The 15,828-nt window shown below is 43.2% G+C and overlaps 1 protein-coding gene across 23 annotated transcripts in view; it reads right to left on the bottom strand.

The window, feature by feature from the left end:
* The window catches only part of celf2 (cugbp, Elav-like family member 2), a 239,241-nt gene that overhangs the window by 156,806 nt on the left and 66,607 nt on the right, over positions 1 to 15,828 (bottom strand). Inside the window, exon 1 of one of the 23 annotated variants that reach the window (XM_035907279.2) lies at positions 2,979 to 3,481. The exons of 20 other annotated variants lie outside the window; for them this stretch is intronic. In XM_035907279.2, coding sequence (XP_035763172.1) covers positions 2,979 to 3,055 — 77 coding nt within the window. In that variant the 5' untranslated portion in view covers positions 3,056 to 3,481. Of the gene's footprint in view, positions 1 to 2,978; positions 3,482 to 15,828 lie in introns of those variants that run through there. 2 more of the 23 variants (XM_087830672.1, XM_006780942.3) reach the window with 2 other exon arrangements.

Raw genomic sequence — 15,828 nt, 5'->3', positions numbered from 1 at the left:
GCGTGTTCACGTAAATACAAAGTGTCATCTCCATAAGTGCTATCTAGTTCAACCTGTCCGCCTCCTTACCGGCTGGGTAAGAGGGCACAGATAGGCCTGTCTAATTCCTGCGACGCACATTATTCATAAATCCTTCACTCCGGGGCAGATATACACACAACTGGCGATGCAAAGCGCATCAGAAGGAGAAGGCTTTCTGGAAGCGCGATGGTTTCCTCGTCCACCCCCGCCAGTTATACACGGGGTCCACGCTGTCAGCAACGATGACACTGATTAATGAGAAAGCCATCGCTTCACTATAACATCTGGGTGATACACTACACAGAGACTCAATGGAGGGAGACTCTGCAGGGTAAAGTGTGTGCCCTGGCCTTTTATCACTGTGGAGGATGAATAATTCTTGATTAATGCAGCTTTGGAGTATTGTACAGCGTACAGCTTCCTACAGTGACACAGAGAAACTGTTACCGGTCTCTTTTGGTTTAGTGACACTTAAAAACAGCAACGTTTATGTGTGACCACTTTATCGGGGATTTGATGCATCACAAGCAGCTCAACCAGAGTCATTTTGCCTTAAAGTTTTGTGGTTTTTATCACATTCTGGGGGCCAGAATGACGTCAAATTGTACAACAAAGCAACAATAACAGAGCTAAACTAATATCTACATTTGCTTTACAATGAATTATTTCATTATTATTCATTATTTCAGGAAACTTATACTGACTTTCGAGTCCCATTTATGATATTACGACACTTTTTATGTAGTTGTAATAACGTGCAGCTAGTTTAGGGTGTCATCTTTTTCATAGCTATGTTTATATAGCAAAAAAAGATTCACTGCACTGATTGAGAAATATATTTATAATCGAACATATCTGGTGCTGATTGGAATGTATGAGACATATTTAGTTTTGTGGCTATTAATTAACCAGAGGTGGTTTTACTAAACCTAGAAGTGATGAGCAAAGGGTGGATCTTGACTGACAAGCCTTTAGCTAATAAGCATATCCTGGATAACCCATTTTCTGGCTGCGATTTAGAAAATGGACTGAATGTTCAATTCAACATGAGCCAAAGCTAGTGAGCGACACCAAACACTGACCAGGAAACGTTTGCTAAGGTCACAGAGTGAGAAGAAGGCCGTTTTCCCAAAGACTTCCATACAAAAAGGAGTCGCCTCCTGCTGTCTGTCTATTAAAAAGAATGGATTTTTAAACCACTTCCATGTTGGCTCCACTTTTATGCAACTTTTATTTAAAAACAGCAAACATTTGGTCATTTTTGGATGTTTAAACAACCAGGCAGTAACCGCTTTGGCCTTTTTTGAGAATCAAATTGGTCCTTAAAAATGATAAAATGATATTATCCTTCTGTGTGCTGTCAGTGAACATGACTGATATCAGCCAATACCGATATTTCTCCCTAGTCTATTATGTATGCATATAAATTAGTATAAATATACATTCATATTACTGTATTTTAATCTTCACTGAACAGACACATTTTCACACACAGGCAATTTTTCAATGTGACTTACACAGAATTTGCAAGCTACAAATGCATAAAGGGTCTCTTATCCATGACATTTATTATTTACATGTTTCTTTAGTATAGCAACAATATTAATTATGCATTTTATGGAAGACACTTAATCTCCACGTGCATTATTGTATTTATTGTAATGCTGTTTTATGACATTTGTAGATTAGTGTCCTCAAAGTGAAGCATTATGAGGTTTTTTCATAACTCCCCCAACAACACACACACACACACACACACACACACACACACTTCGTTACTTTTGTTCTATGCTTTTACACCATGAGTCACTAGAAGTTAAGGGCAGCAGCAATCGAACATACACTGACTGCACACTGAAAAAAAGACCTTCATGAGAAAATGAAAAGAAGAGCCACAGCACAGCCTGCATGCACGTTTTCTCTCCTGAGGACGGAGAGAGAGGGGGGGAAAAAAAGAAAGAACACGAGCCTTCAACAAATAGGCGCCGTGAGCTGAGGGGACATAAGTGGGACATGCGCTGCATGTGGAAAAAAACACATCATGCCGGGATGAAACCCTCCCTTTGTCCCTGCTCGACAAATTCCGTAGTTTAACTGAATTACAACAAATCCAATTGAACCACGGGACACAAGTCATCCGTGCATTCCCGAATGTGCTGAAAAAGCCGCGGTGCTGCTGCTCTTCCAGTCGCTCGGATTGTTTCCCCCCTCATCCAAGAGTCCAAAGTGAGGAGAAAAACACGGAATGAGAGCGCAAAAAACAAAACAAAAACAAAAACCCGCCTGTGGTGGAGTTGATCGAGTCTCGTGTGACTGAGAATACTTGTGTTTCCCACCCTGCGGTTTTATTTATTTTATTTTATTACAACCACAGATCCACTCCGTCGGTCTTTATGGGTCTCGGCATCGTGCGCTCCCGAAGCCCGCCGCACGGTCCCGACCCCGCCGCTTCCAGCCCGGCGAGAGCCGGGGAAAGAAATGAGGATGGGCGGCTGCCGCAAATCAAAGCAACTTCCCCTCCTCTGCTCCACGGAGCGAGATGGAAAAGCCGATGCTCTAAATGTTCCCAGAGTCGACCTGACGGGATACAACAATTTGACGACACACGCCGGATAATACAGCTTAGTAAAGACGGGGTTTATTCACGGCGGTGGCATTAATTTCCCATAATGGCGTTCATTCATCACCATCCTGTCTATAGCTGATAACAGCCGCGGGCGCTCCTGCGATCCCCGCACAATTTATCGACGGATATTAATAACAACAAGCCATAACTAACACAATAACACACAGATACAGTCACGCGGGCTCCAGCCTTCATTCTGACCCCGATTCTGGTCACATATCAAGTAGCAGAGCAACATTTCCACATCGGACAGCTGCTTTTCAGGACAGCATACACAGACACACGCACCCACACGCCACTGGCGGACGAGAAGAAGAGCCGAATAACTCACATTCTGTCCCCGGGAACGAGCAGGCGGCTCTCCACCATCATATCGGGCAGAAAATCCAGATTGTAGGATGAAGTCATGTTGCCTTCCTGCCCTGTGTATGAGTGTGCGCGTACAGTACCGTGTGTGTGAGAGAGAGTGTGAGAGAGTGTGTGTGCGCCTCCGCCGCTGTGCGCCCTGCCTGATAAATAAAGGAGCGTCGCTCTCGCCCAAACTGCGCCTGGTCGCGGAGACGGAGAGGGACAGGTGCAAGAGCCGAGGCCTCCCCAAAGGCAGTGTAGCCAGCCGCACACACTCTGTCCGCATCCAGCAGTTGTCACATTCTCCTCTTCCTGCCCCCCATTCGCTTTTTTCCCCTCTCTCTCTTTCTCTCTCTCTCTCTCTCTGTCTCTACCTCCCGCTTTTCTTCCGCCGGTCCTGTCTGAAAAACCGTTCCGCAACAGCGCAACTGACGGACTGTTGGAGAGCCAGGTGTCGAGCCGTGGAGGCGTGGCGCATAGCGCTGCAGCTGATCTTTAACTATTAGGTCTCCTCGGCTACCAGAGCGCGCCGTTCACCACAGACGAGGATGCTTTCACATCTACACACGATGTTCCGAACAGGAGGCGGCTTCAATCGTTTATGTTCGGAGAGTCTCCAAACGCAGTCGGCGCCAAGACGCAGAGTTTAACCTCTGAGATAAAGCCTACCGCGCACAAATATTAGAATATTAGAACATTTAACCATTAAATATCTTCCACTGGACTTAATTGTGGTTTCTAGCCTGTTTCTGTGGCATCATGCTTTTAAAGATTCTATTACTTTTGTTAGTAACACAAAATAATAATAATACTAATAATAAATGTTTGTTCCTCAAGAAGAAATGTACTTAACCTCTCAGCATCTATCAGCTCACCAGTGACTTGCTTTAGTTAAGATCTAAACAAACATAGTTTCAGAAACTCGAAGGTTTCACCTTTTAAATCTTACATGTATTTGTCCTCCTGTCTCTCCTGTGATTTTCATTTGGGAATGCCACTTAGGTGAGAATTCAATGTAATATTATTTCTATTTTGATGGGTGTTAAGAGGTTAAAGATAGCCTAAGCTCAAACGTGGATGCACTAACCAGTTACTGGAAATCATGAATAGATATTTATTTTGTTAATAGCTTTATGTGAGTACGTGTGATGCTCTCTACATCTTTGCAATTCTGCACATTCTGCACACACATTCTAAACACAGGGGCTTCCTTTATTTCAGTATGGCCACTCTGCTGATAAAGCAGGAGCGCTAAAAGAGGGCTAGTGTAGCGTAATTCCAAATCACTGGCCGTTCTTGCCAATCAAAATACATGGAAGCATGCATTGGCTTCCTTTGTAGCAGTAAGGCTGTAATTCCACAGTCTTCCTCAGGAAAATGGAAGTCTGTGCATTTATTTTACAGAGCTGTAAAATTCCACCTTATGTTATTGATATGGCGGGATTAAAAAAAAAGAAAAAAAGAAAGAAAGAAAACTCAAATTGGGCTTCCTGGATCATATGTCACCATCTCTCAGGTAATAACCACAAACACTCCCACACCAGCATAGATCACTGGGTTATTTCAGTGTGAGCCTGTTTTCAGTCTGACTAAATTAAGGGAACACGCATCATGAGGCCACAATAATCTATCAACAAACCAAATATCAATTTAGTGGATTCTTACTTTCCAGTAAGCTAATAATGAGTGCTGCGCAGTCATGCTTCAGTGTGGTAACTTCATAAAAGAACGGCCGGTTAGTTGATTTAGAATCAAATGAGTTGACCATATTTGGAGGTGCAGTTACGCTCTGGGACAGCCTTGTAATAATGAACCTGCTCATAATTTTCTGCAAATTTGCTGACTCGGTTTTACACTGCATTAATTGTGTGGATCCAGCATGCCTCCCCGTGGAACCCGTGTGGGCCTGAACGCACCCCTGCGCAGTACGACTGCCAGGTTGCCCCACTTCCTTCGTCCTCCTCCGATGGAGAAAAGAGGGGAGGCACTCCAGTGAAATAATGAGGCTCTCTTAGACTGAGAGAGGCGGCTCTCTGGGGGAAGAATATGAGTATCTGGGTCAATGGGAGGAAAAAAAAGCTCAGTATGCGCACATACAGCAGGGTAAGTGCATGGTGTGGGTGGGACTTGGCCTGCGGCTGTGCTCAGGGGGTCAGCTTGCATGTTTACTTGCGAGAACCCGGGTCACAGTGTGGATGGGAAACGCTGATCCTACATCAGTGCCTTAGGGCTTGGAGTGTCCCAGGAGTGGGGACGACTCTGCATGTTTCACCACACTCGACCCTCATCAGACCAGGGGTTGTGCTGAACATTATATAACGAACTGCTGCATGACAATGGGCTGCGTTCCCATAGCAGGCTGTCATTTTCAGGCCTGACCTAGTGCTCACGAACACCGTTTTCAGATGGCGGCTCACAAGAAGATGAAAGACCTCCATGTTTTGGATTCACCACATCACTTTTATTGCAAACCGAGTGACTGGTCAAATTTAAATCAGGTAAGGTTTGTGATTTTTATAGGTGGAGTCACTAAACTTTCTGATTGCATTTTATACTCCTACCTCATTGTTCCCCCTAAAAAAATTACAATTTATTTGCATTTCTTTGTTACATCAGAGGAGAAAATCTTGAAACATTCATTACAGCTAAACTCTCAATTCAAATGTCTCCCAAAATGTCATTTAGGCATCTGAACACAACATAAGTTGATTGACTGTATTACCCCAAAGACTTGGTCACAGTCAACATCACACAGTATTACTGACTGAAAACCATGCCGAAAACAACAGCAGCCACTACCCTTACATTTTAAACGGCTTAAAGCTGAAACTGCATGTCTGTGTTTGGCCAAAGCTTCTGCGCACACATCTCACAGCGTGGCCGCTGCAGCAAAAATGCATCTGGTTTGAAATGAGTGAACTGAACATGCAAATGTAGTGCATGTCCCCTAATTTGTTTCTAAAAATAAACAAATCTTTGTATCACAGACAAATAGACTCAGGGGCAGCTTTTAAACGAGAGCAATAGCCCTAATCAATGCAAATGCCTGATCTGGCTTGACTAGCACCTTTTATTTTTGCATATATATATTTATCTCTGTACATATTGTACATTTCATTTCTGGACATGGTGTATACTTTATTCTGTATACATGTTATTTATTGTGATTACTGCTTGCCTTTCTTTCAGCACTGATGTGGGAGAGTATAGGTAAGCAAAAGAAAAAAGAAGGGGGGAGATCTGAGAGGAGGGGGAGGGGATATGAGGCATTGCTTTAACATGCAAATTTGAGATGTAGCTGTTTGCTTCTGCATTTAACATGCATATATAGCCATATTTATATAGCTGCACAGTGGTTTGCTGTGAATTTGAAACAATATTCTGCCTTTCCAGAATCACTAGTGCGTAACTTTGGTGTTAAAAGCCTGTTTTGATAGAAAAGAATGGGCTTCACGTAGAGGAAGATTGTGCATTTTCTGTTCAATAACACAGGGATGACTCTATCAGCATGATCATGCACAACTGGTTGAAGGTTGATGTTAAGAGTGGGGCCTACAGAGGATAAATCCTGACCTCATGGCTTCCACATGACAATGGAGCCTTGCATAGATTGATAATGAAGGACCGTGCTTTGCCCCTAGACCTTGAGATAGTCCTATTACATGTGATAAATGGCCATGTTCATGAGGCCAGTGAAAAGGAATCACAGTGAAAGAGCGACGCTGATATTGCCCATGGAGCTGCCAATAGATCTGTATCTGGGTTAGGTTTGCTACAGATTTTGGCCATGTGGATCAAATTAAGCTACAATAGGGACGCAGTGGCTTTATTTCACTTAGGAGTCTAAAGCAACTTGAATTTTCAATTCATTTATATTTAGTGGTAAAAAAAAAAAAAAAGAACAAAAGGACATTATTTATCCAGACGTGAGATTAAACAAGGAGCGGGGGTGGAGATGGGTTTCAAAGCAGCTTGCAGATGTATAGGGCAGACTAAGGCAGCTAAAATGACATACTCTAAAAGGAGGAGAAGGAGGGTACCATCTCAGCTGAACTGCAATAATTATCGCTCTACTTGCATCCAAATTCTTCTTTTATTAATTTTATCAAACTAACAGTCCCACATAAAAAAAAAAAAAAAACGTTAAAAAAATCAAAGGAAAAAACTGCACCTGATCTGGTGTTTTCGGTACACCTATAAAAAAAGCAAAGTTTGGGTCCTTTAAAGAGAAGGGTCACTGCAAATCAATACAAAGCTGCTCTGAGTGATCGCCTTCATCCTTTGACGAAGCATTTCTATCGTCAAGGGAGCAATCTCTTTCTTTGGGTCACTGAATGGTTTGATAAATGTGAAAATTAAGTTAACCACATGTTACGGCCTTTGCCCCACCACATCTCAATCTACCGACGCATACATATAGGATTTTGAACGAACATGTTGGACAGGCTTCTTCAGCAACATTGTGAAGACACCCAATGAGGGATTGTCTTCAGGACTAATGTTGTTGTTTATTGTGTTTTAGATTCATTTTCAAATCATATGAACACTAATAATAAACACAAGGTCTAGGAAACATTTCCATCCCACTATATGGGTAAACGGCTTATATGAAGTAGTCTCCAAAGACTTCGTGAAAGTGCAAGACTGCTACTGTGAAAGCATGAAAGTAAAGTTTTGATTAAAGCTAAAATGAAGGCCGTCTTCCAGCATACAGTTGGGCTTTGACAGGTGGTGGGAACAGTGGGAATGACACCTCAAACCTTCAAATTTTGATCCGTGGCCAAGTTTCACTGAGATTTCATGAAACTTTACACTTGTTTCTTGTGCCGGCTACGTTCCAACCCCCCCGAGTACACACCGCTGCAAACCTTCATAATTAAACCAGCACAGCATGTAAGAGAACCCCGGTGTGCAGAATCTCAAAGACCTCGTCGTGTTCTTGGTGCTCGGTGATGACTGATGCACGGGCGTGACCACCGAGCCCGTCATTTCTCCATAGTTACGGTTTATTTACAAGCGAAGATTAAAATCGCCGTAGGCCTGTGTACACGCCGCTGTGAAAGCATGAACAAAGACTTCAGAAGCATCCTTGAGCCTGTATTTACTCAGGACCAGTCTTCAGAGCCAGTGGACATTTCACACATTGTGTTCTACCTTATTTTCTCCCTGCCGCCGCTGTTGTTCTCGTCTCTTTCCACCCTCAGCCATCACCTCTCCTATCACTCCATTTCTTCACCCCAGGGTCCTGTGTTCGCCAAGAGGCCCTGCTCGTGGCAAGGTCTGGCTCTGCCTTTGCTTGCTCTCCTGTACTTTTGTCTTTCTCGCCTCTTCCGTCTGTCTAGTTATTTCTATCTTTTCCCTGCCTTCATCTCTCTAACCCCGGGCTCAGGGGGGCTCAGCTGCCCGAGCAATACGAATTGATCACCCAGAACGAAGGAGAACAGGAGGAGATAAGGTGGGGCAAGACGGAAGAAAGAAACAAAGAGGGAGGACCAAAAAGAGGCGATCCTAAAAAAACAAATTAAACAAAAGAATAAAACTGCTTTCTGTTAGGTACATAAGTATAAGTATCATCCTGCTTGTCTTCTCTTTCCTGCCTGTACCTCACCCAAGAGGAGAGGATTGCGGGTAGCTGATGGTGCCGGCTTTTCACACGTGAATATTTAATGAGGGGTTCATGAATAATTCAGAAAAGCAAGCATCTGCGTTTGAGTCTAAGTGGACATGTGAGGAGCAAAAACCAGACAGACCCTGACTGCTACCATTCATCGTCGCTGGAAAAAAACCCCATTTTGATCAGTGATTATTCCGCACTGTACACGTGTGTGCGTTTGCAGATAGACTGCTTCCTAAATGAAAGGCTATTACAGGCGTCCCAGTCCAGCCGAGTCCTCCTGCTACTTTCGTATTCTGTTAAGCTCAGAACGGCGGACTGAAAACCAAATAAAAGTAGAGACATCTCTTTCTAACACTCTCTCCATTGCTCTCGCTGCCACTCACTGTTCAATCTTCAGATCTCATTCCCATATTTTCTCCAGCCGCCTTCTCTTTCTCTCCTCCATTTTCATGCTTTCATCTGTCTCCTTCCCCTCTCCTCCATCACTCACTGCACCTCTCCCTCTCTTCACCCTCTCTGTCAGCTTGTTTCTGGCCCTTGCTGGACTCTGGTTAGGACATCGTGTTCCAGTTAACGTGAATCCCATCTCTACCTGCAGTGGGCTGCAGTGCCCTAATGCTCGCTGACCTGTTTTGGAAACACAATCTGACTCAAAACACACAAACTCACCAGGCTAGGTTTCTTTTCAGCTCAGTGCTTTTTTTATTGTTCAATTTTTTAATTTTTATTAAACATCTATTTACCCTGAATCAAGAGTAGAATTCAGATTAACATTTTAGCACAACCTTCACTTTTTACTCTCTTTATATGCATGTTTTGTCAGGTGTGTCACATATATTGTCATTTCCAGGATAAAGAGGCCTATTCACAAATACCATCATGTGAAAACGCGAACGGTGCCAAGAAAGAAAGATGGCTTGAGTATGAAGACACTTTGTGAAAAAGAAAAAAGAAGGTTATTATGGTGATTCAAACATTTTTTTACCTTCACAGTATGTGAAGATTCACGTGCAGCAAATATTAGCATAAGAAAGAATAGAGGAAAATGTCAGCAGTTCAGGGATTAAACAATATACAGCTGAGGCTTAATACCACTTCTTAATATCGACATAAATGTTAAGGACTAAAAAGAAGCTAATTTTGTGCATGTCTCATTTTGGTCTTCTTGTTCTTTCCATTTGGATTGAATATGAGTTGCACTGTCCACAGAGCTCGTGTCCTTGGGTAATAAAGTAGTACTAATCTAGTACTGTAACCACTGATGCAGAGTGCCAGTCATATCCAGCGCACCCCCCCAAAAAACCTCTGCTCATACACAAACAAACTGCTGACACGAGAAAATACTACCCAACCATTTTCATACAGTCAGACTGTCAAATCCGCTGGCATGTCAGATTTATACACGGTGGACTTTGGCGTTGGTGTTATGATGGGGCAATAGGGAAACAGGCCAATTCTTCAAACACGCCAATCTGCAAAAGACCCTCTGGCATCAATTCAATTCAGTTTACTTCAATTTTATTAACATTGCCAAATCACAACAACAGTCACCTCAGGTAATACAGGGAACACCTCAAGAATTAGACGATCCCTATGAGCAGGCACTTGGCGACAGTGGAAAGGAAAAACTCTCTTTCAACAGGATGAAAGCTCTGATAGAACTAGGAAGGGTTTATAAACACTACGTAAGCATTATTTCCTACATCTACCCAAGTAGATATTAGTGCCTAAACCTAACTAGTGAGTAAAAGCAAAGGTAAAAAGTCAGAACATCTGACTATGCTTCTTCTTGGACACCGCCTAGGTATCCAAGTGAGAGGAAGTCCCGGGACAAAACCAGGACATGCTTGAGAGATTATCAGCAGGCTTGGAAATGCCTCAGTGTCCCACCAGAAAAGTTGGAGGAGGTGGTCGAGGAGTGGGAGGTCTGAACATCTCTGCTTAGACTTTTCCACCCGTCACACAGACCCTGATAAGCTGTAGAAAATAGAAGAACAAAGTTCTTAATGGAACGCGTGACGAGGTCAACCTTTTGACTTCCAACCTGCAGGTTTGCCAAGTTACAAACACCAAAAGAATCAGCTTGTACTTATTCTATTGATGTCTGACAGAAGAGAGGAACGCTGCTCCCTGGGATGAGACAGTAGTGTAAATTCCTCAACCAGTCTTTTTAAGCTTTTCCCAACCCCACACTTCATTAGATTACTCTTATAAGATTCATGTAACAAGATTACTGATGTTCCTGGCAAACATTATAATAAGAACCACACGAAAACGACTTATACTGATAACATTGTGAGCTGCAAAGGGGAACAATGATCAGCACTTTGATGTTGATAGCATATTAGCTGTAAATCCAGATACTACCTCCAAACAGCAAAGAGACACAGTTTACATACTCAAGCTGCTGGAGAACCACACCAGTGAAATCTGGGTTTGACAAGACGTTAACCGGAGCTGAAGTTTGTTGCTTGTGGCTATTTGTTGGAGTCTTTCCTCTGAGCTATGCACATTTACACATCTGGCACCACAGCAACAATTTCATTAATTATTCATAACTAATTATTTTACCCTCAGCCAGGACCTTATGTTAAATGTTTTTCTGTAATGTCACCTAGGTAACCAAAATGGGTGGCGACAGCCCTTAGTAATGGATGTATACATGTCGTGAGATCTCGATTTCTTTTGAGACTGAGGGAAAAGTCTAGATTAGAAGAAGTATCGGCAAGATCTAAAGTGCAAAATGAATAATTGGGCAATGATCCAAGACAGACATGTGAGCCAAAGTATTTACTGTAAAGGGTTTAGTGACTGTCTGTTCTAGTTTGGCAGAGAAGGATGAGTGCAATTTTTAAGTTGTTCAAAGTGGAAAAATCACATCACGTGCTTCTGACCTCTAGAGTCACATGTACACGTAGACTACACACATAAATTCCACATTACAGGACATCGTGATCAAGTCCAACGCTGTCGAGCAAATACCTCCTGACCTGCTCACTGACCCTCACACACTAATGTCTGCACCGGTGGTCTCGACATGACATGTGTGGGTCTGTCTGTATCTCTCTCTCTGCACACACACACACACACACACACACACACACACACACACACACACACACACACACACACACACGATGTCCTCTGCCCCTGAAGAGGCCTCCCGGCTATACTGTGCTGCTGTCTGCTAGTTTTAATAGTCTCTGCTAGACAGGCATGGACAACGCTCAGCCGCGCTGAAGTAGAAATGCATCGCTGCTGACCTCGTATCTGCAAACTCTCAATAAGCCCCATGGCTCTTTTTGGGTTAATTCTGTGATATTTTAAAGGCCTGTATCAAGTTATGCTACACCGGAGTTTCTATGGCAGTAAAAAGCTCTGAAATTTGGTTAAGTTACAGCTCCAACCTAAAGCTTTATGTGGTTTCGAGCAGCTCTTTGAACAATGGAACACAACCTTTAGACTTAATTTAAAAATCCTGCGAAAACCAGTGTATAAAGGATACTGCTAGGAAATGCTAGTGTCGTGTAGGAATACAGGAAGCGTATGTCTATATTTTTTAGGATCACTAAGGATCAGGTGACCCTGAACGACCCTGTAGTTTCTGCTATAGGCTCAGGCTGCTGGGGGACTTCCCATGATGCAGCGAGCATTCCTTCCTCTCTCCACTCTTTTGACTACTGTTGTGTTTACATGCCACTATTACATGCCATTAATGTTTAACTAGAATCTTTAACAGTTATAATAATTTTAACCTTTAACCTATTTTGAGAACACCCTCTTCATTCTGATTTTCCATAAGGACAATGTTAGAGGATCCGGATGAGGTTAATATCCTAAACAATAGGATCCTGTTATATATTTCTATAGTTTTACTGAAGCTTTATGTACGTATATGTATGAATGTGTGCTGATTATTATCATATCGTGTGATAGTATGGGTTCTTTATGATATAAAGCAGCTGAAACAAGTCTTGCTATGTTATATAAATAAAACTGAGTTGAAACTCAGTCGCTCGACTGCTTCATAATGCGATTTTACTAGATTCAGAAGAATAAATCTTTGTAAGGTGGTGGGTTGTATACATGTCTCTAAATGACGTCTGGGATTTTTACACTTTCACTTCACTTTTCACTTTTAATTTTGCTTTCCTTTTTTGGCTTCTGTTTTTCTGTCATTGTCTGGGTGAAAAATACTCCCTTTTATAATAATAAACCACGTGTTACCATGCAAACTTCCCACAACAGTGAGAATAAAAACAGAGCACCATGTGTACGGCCTTACATTGTCTCTTTCAGATGTTGTGGGCCTTCTTTTGAACCCCTCTGGACCACGTTGCATGTTAAAAAAGACACTAAAGTGGTACTCTGTGCATTAAAATGTGTCGGCTATACTTCCAGACAACGTGTCGGCCACACTACCACGTCACTACACAACTTTGGTACGAGCCCCAAGCTGAAAAAGCAGTGCTTCATTACTCTTTTAAGGGTTTAATAAGCTTGGGAAGTAAAAGAAAAATATACCTCAAGGGAGCGTATAATCCTTGAAGATGCATGGTAAAAAAAGAATATCCCTGTATAGTTCAGCCCAGACCCACAAAGGTGCAATGTTCTATTGAATCACAAAGTAAACCCCCCAAAGCTGCTCTAAGTTGTACACTGTGCAGTGATTTCTCCTCTCAATGCAAATGGAGGATGGAGGGATATTCTCTGGCCACTCAAAACAGTGTCCGCTCCACCTGCAGTGCATCGGAGCGTGCTCCAACTGTAATTGGCCATCGCATCAGTGACAGACAGAGGCTCTCCATTCATCACCACCCCCTCCTCTCTTTTCCATTCGTCTCTCTTTCTCTCTCTCTCTCTCTCTCTCTCGGTCCCGTCGTTGCCAACTCGGGCCAATCTCACCCTCACTTTCCAATTTCTCCCCTTGCCTTCTCCCCATCCTCTCGTCCCTCCTCCACTACCTCTGTCCTCTCCTTCTCCTCCCTCCCTCTCTGCTCCTTTTCCTCATTAAAGCGGGACCCAGGCAGTAGCGGTCACTGCCTCTCATTTATTTTCATTTGAAACTGGTGCAGCTCCACTGATCCTCTGGGGCTGCAGGAGAGAGGGAGTGGGATGGTGTCATTCTGATAACAACCGTCACACATGCACACCTCATACACACTCGAGCAGATGTACACGCACACACTCCAAAAAAAGAAAGGAGGAATATAACGCATCTGCCGCACACGCACACAGCGGAAATTCACTCATGCGCATGCAAACACACACACACAGGCATACAAAGGGATGTGCATATGCATCCGCCTGCAAATAGATGCACTTTCACACCCATTTCAATTCATTTCACGCACATATTCACACATTTCATGTACCTGCAAGCTCCCGTGCTCTGTTCCCTCCTTCCTCTTTCACATATGCACCCTCTGCCTTCACCCTCCCCTCCCTTGATTGTGCGATTTTGAGAAGGTGATGATAGCAGGGTGTGAATCAGGGGCGATAAACCTGCGCCTATTGTCACCTGTATGATTGCGAGTATTGATCTGCGCCTGGGCATGTGATGCACGTGCGCGCAGGAGTAGTCGCCCTCGCTCGCCCTCACTTCCTGTACGTGTGTGTCCATGCATTGTATTAGAGTCGTGTCGAGAGCGGCCCTGCCTGACACTCTTTGATTGAAAAGGTGCTCGGCAGATTAAATCGTTGTAGCGCGGAGACGAGGTGCGCTCCCTTCACAGAGGCTTCGACGGCTGGTTTAGCAGATTCAAGAAGGCTGGAGGGGAGGAAGGGGGAGGAGGGAACAGAGGCCGTTTTAACGCCCATTGCCCTGACCCATCTGGGAAAATGGGAGTGAGAGGCAGTGACTCTAAACCAACGGTCATAGCTCTAATAGAAGCGTAATATCCTCCACACCATTAGATAGGCACACTGTGTGGGGTGAATGAGAAGGGCTGCTTGGTTTTACTGCCAGTGCTCCAAGAGGAAATAACGAAGGAGGAATAGGAGGGGTGGAGCAAAAGAGGACTAATATTAGCTCACATAAGCAAACTCTCAGGGGAAGATGTGCTGATTATTTCTGCAAGTTTCCTCTGACATGAGTTCTCTTTACTTCAATTTATAAAACAGTTGGTAAGGTTATAGTGTGTTAAAGCACACTGGCTCTGAATTGAAATATTAACTATTTGGCTCCAATTTTGGAGGGTAGTCCTGGTGCAATTTGAGGTAGAGGTCTAAATGACCTCACTTTAGTTCCCTAGTAAGAGTCAAGCTCTGCAACTGTGGGCGACATAGTTTTCAGTGCACCAGGAGTGTCAAAGATATGGCCCGTGGGCCAGAATGACGCCAGTCCAACCTGACCCACTGGATTGGTACGAAAACTGCAAAGAAAGAATAAAAAGTTCAAGTGTTATTTCCTAAGGATTTTGAACCAGGAAGCATTGAGCTGCAGGCATTTAAGAATTAGAGTAGCTGTCAGAACTTTGTGAGATCTGAATCATCATCAATTTTATAGCTTTTTACCAACAAAGACATAATTGGACATAATCGCACACCAGAATAAGTGACTAGCACGTCAGTACTTTTTTAAGAACACATGACTGGAACTGCCACACAGTCTTGCCCACTGTTGAAATATTTATTAAATCACAAAGTTTTGGTCTGTCAGACCTTAATCAGGTCCAAACAACACACCTTTATCAGCTGATAAAAGTCAATCAAACCCCTGAGAAGGTTGGGCAGACCAATGAGACACCGATGAGACACGAGTAGGTAAGTGCAGGAGTTCCAATCAGCTGATAAATCTAAAACTGGCTTCACCTTAGATATCTACCGTGAAATCTTTTTGAGACACTTTTTTAGGAAAGTGGGTGAATTCCTTGGCAATGTTTTACAAGACCTGCAGTGCTGCCATGTTACTTGTCTTTTTCTCTTTTTGCTTTTTTTTACTCTCATGTAGATGAACCATCGTTTTTTAGTGAGGCTGGGAGTCAGCAGCTAGGTGGCATTCACGAATTTTGACACTCTTTGCTTTCTGTATTTTTAGTTCCTATCTCTGTATTGTCCTAAGACTGAGACACTAAATGGATAAAATCTAAAATGTCACAGAGTCTTCTGTACTGGATCAACGTTAACAATTTTAACTACATAGCTACTGTTTTATTTCATAACCACTCTGCTGGAGGAAAGCCCCAAATTAATTACTGGTATCTGTCATCACTAA

Source organism: Neolamprologus brichardi, chromosome 17 (genome assembly GCF_056152115.1).
Source record: "Neolamprologus brichardi isolate AB-2024 chromosome 17, ASM5615211v1, whole genome shotgun sequence".
NCBI lineage: Eukaryota > Metazoa > Chordata > Actinopteri > Cichliformes > Cichlidae > Neolamprologus > Neolamprologus brichardi.
This window is presented reverse-complemented; position numbering and strand designations above follow the sequence as displayed.